The sequence below is a fragment of the Cucurbita maxima genome, unplaced genomic scaffold (assembly GCF_002738345.1).
Source record: "Cucurbita maxima cultivar Rimu unplaced genomic scaffold, Cmax_1.0 Cma_Scf00020, whole genome shotgun sequence".
Taxonomy (NCBI): Eukaryota; Viridiplantae; Streptophyta; class Magnoliopsida; order Cucurbitales; family Cucurbitaceae; genus Cucurbita; species Cucurbita maxima.
Window position 1 is genome coordinate 1,329,460 of NW_019272036.1, and position 2,327 is coordinate 1,331,786.

At 41.0% G+C, this 2,327-nt stretch overlaps 1 protein-coding gene across 2 annotated transcripts in view; it reads left to right on the forward strand.

The window, feature by feature from the left end:
* The window catches only part of LOC111494722 (protein transport protein Sec24-like At4g32640), a 16,975-nt gene continuing 14,648 nt past the window's right edge, over positions 1–2,327 (forward strand). Inside the window, exons 1-2 of one of the 2 annotated variants that reach the window (XM_023144690.1) lie at positions 1–136; positions 930–1,852. In XM_023144690.1, coding sequence (XP_023000458.1) covers positions 1,028–1,852 — 825 coding nt within the window. In that variant the 5' untranslated portion in view covers positions 1–136; positions 930–1,027. Of the gene's footprint in view, positions 269–929; positions 1,853–2,327 lie in introns of both variants that reach the window. The other variant, XM_023144691.1, reaches the window with a different exon arrangement.

Genomic DNA, 2,327 nt, shown 5'->3' on the forward strand with positions numbered 1-2,327 from the left:
TAGTTGCATCTCGCATGTGCCTCATCATACGTTTTCGTTCCTCTTTCATTCGCGGCTTTGTCTACTGGAGCGGAAAAGGGTGTAATGAATAAGAGAATTGAATCTTGATTTGTGTTACATTTCTGTGGAAATTCGGGTATTATCTTCAATTTTTTCATTCTCGGCGGTTCTTTCGCCGTAATTGGTCTCTGTCGATCATCCAATCTACTAATTTCGACTTGGATTTGTCTGATCTTCATCTGATTTCTCAATTTCATTGATGTTTTGTGTAAGGAAATCCTCGTCATAGCCAACCCAGTTGCTTAATTTGCTTCATTTTGAAGTTTCGCGATCATCTGTTTGTGTTAATCGCACGATATATTCGTTAAGAGTTCGAATGTCAGGGAATTGGAACGCTTGTTTAACTCTGTCGAACTAGATTCTTTTAGAATTTGTGGACGATAACTAGAAATTTTGTACTCGATATGGGTTTTGATGGTTCGTAAATTTTCTCTGGTTCTTCATCCGCAAATTTCCGACTCAAAGGTTTATGGTTTTTATGTTTTTTTGCTAACTGATTTGGGTTATGATTCATGTTGCTAGATCATCTATCGTCTTTCCCCTTTCCACCCCTTTTCAAAATGCTTTGCAAGAGTAATTCAGATAAATTTAAATTGTCTATATTCAGACTCTTATAGGCTGGTTTACTTTCGTTTGTACTCCCATGGCTTGCTTTCCGTTTATCATTTTAAACACTCTCTTTTCAGTTTAAGACACACCATAAAAATGGTGGTGTCCAATTTGAAACTACGAGTTTTAGTTGTAGAATATTAGTTATTCTACTTCAAACTCTTTTAGATGGTGTACTGTTATAAGTAGTAATGTCATTATGAATGAGAGCAAGGATGGACGAATGTTCTAAAACTTGTTGATTTGGTGTATTCTTGCAGAGTTGATTTGGGTTGTTGAATCTGCACAGTGAATTTGTATAGAAAGGTTCTATTGAGTAAGAGTACGAAAGTCTGGTTCTTTAGAATCTGGTTGATCAATGGCAGCTCTTGTGCCTCCAGGGGCACTTCGGCCCAATGAAAGCAATAGCAATCAAGCTCCACCACCACCGGCTAATTACCACCCTAATTCTCAGCCAAATCCTGGTTCTTTAGCTGATAATTTTCAAAATATGAATCTCAATCGACCTCCTTCAATGCCCAATTCATTCCCTAGATCCCCATTTGGCCAATCACCAGCTTTTCCTTCGTCAGCACCCCCACCAACTGGAATATCTGGTGTCCCACCTCCATTTTCACGGCCAGGTCCACCGTCATCTTCAATTGCCCGACCTAATTTGCCTTCATCGGGGCCTCCACCATCTGCATTACCTCCCAACATGACTCCAATGAGACCTAGTGGGCCGCCTGTTGGACAACCGTCTCCATTAGTATCTAGGCCAACTCCTCCAGGTGTTGGGGCTACTGCCCAACCTGCTTATAGGCCACCTTCCAGTGGTTCAGTTATGCCTCCACTTGGTTCACGTCCAAGTGCAACCTTGCCCCCTTCTGTTAGCAACCCAAGCATGCCTCCACCAAGTGCTCAGGGTGGTGCATTGAGTAATGGCCCTCCAGCATTCGCGCAGACCAATTTTCCCAGTGGGCCACGTTTTCCTCCAGCAGCCAATGCACCACAAGGTCCTCCACCAATGGGAGCATCTGTTCAAACTCCATATATGCATTCTGTTCCAGGTGGCCCTGGATTTTTGCCTCCATCAGGTCCTCCCGGGCAAGCAGCACCACCATTTCCATTGGCAACTCAAGGAGTACCGCCACCTTCAGGTTCCCCATTTGGGCCGCCAACATGGCCAATGCAACCTGGTCAGGTAGCCGCCGTTCATTTTTTTATCTTGTTATTATGCAACGACCATATTGTGTTCTTTTTGTTAAAGCTATTGTGTGATGACCCACTTCTTATTAGTTTATTTTGGTAATGTGCATTTCATCAGTTGGAGTATTGTCGCTCTCTAAAATATCCAATGCAAGGAAGATTTATTCATTTTTTTTTTTCCGGATAGGAAACATATTTTATTTGATAAAATGAGACGTGCGTACAAAAAATGGCACAAAAGCCTCTAGCTTCTAAGGACGTTCTAGCATTTTCCAGAAATTTATAGGGATAAACCAATTCTTTGTGTAAATTAGTTATAGAATTGAGTAACGTCTAAAGAGTATATGCAAGTTAGCTTGATAATTTACATATAAAATATCTTACTCTTGCCTTTATGGGTTCATTTTCAAATTAAATAATGTAGATGAGAGTATCATGTATTATGAAGTATAAAGGCAGTTCTCACCGCC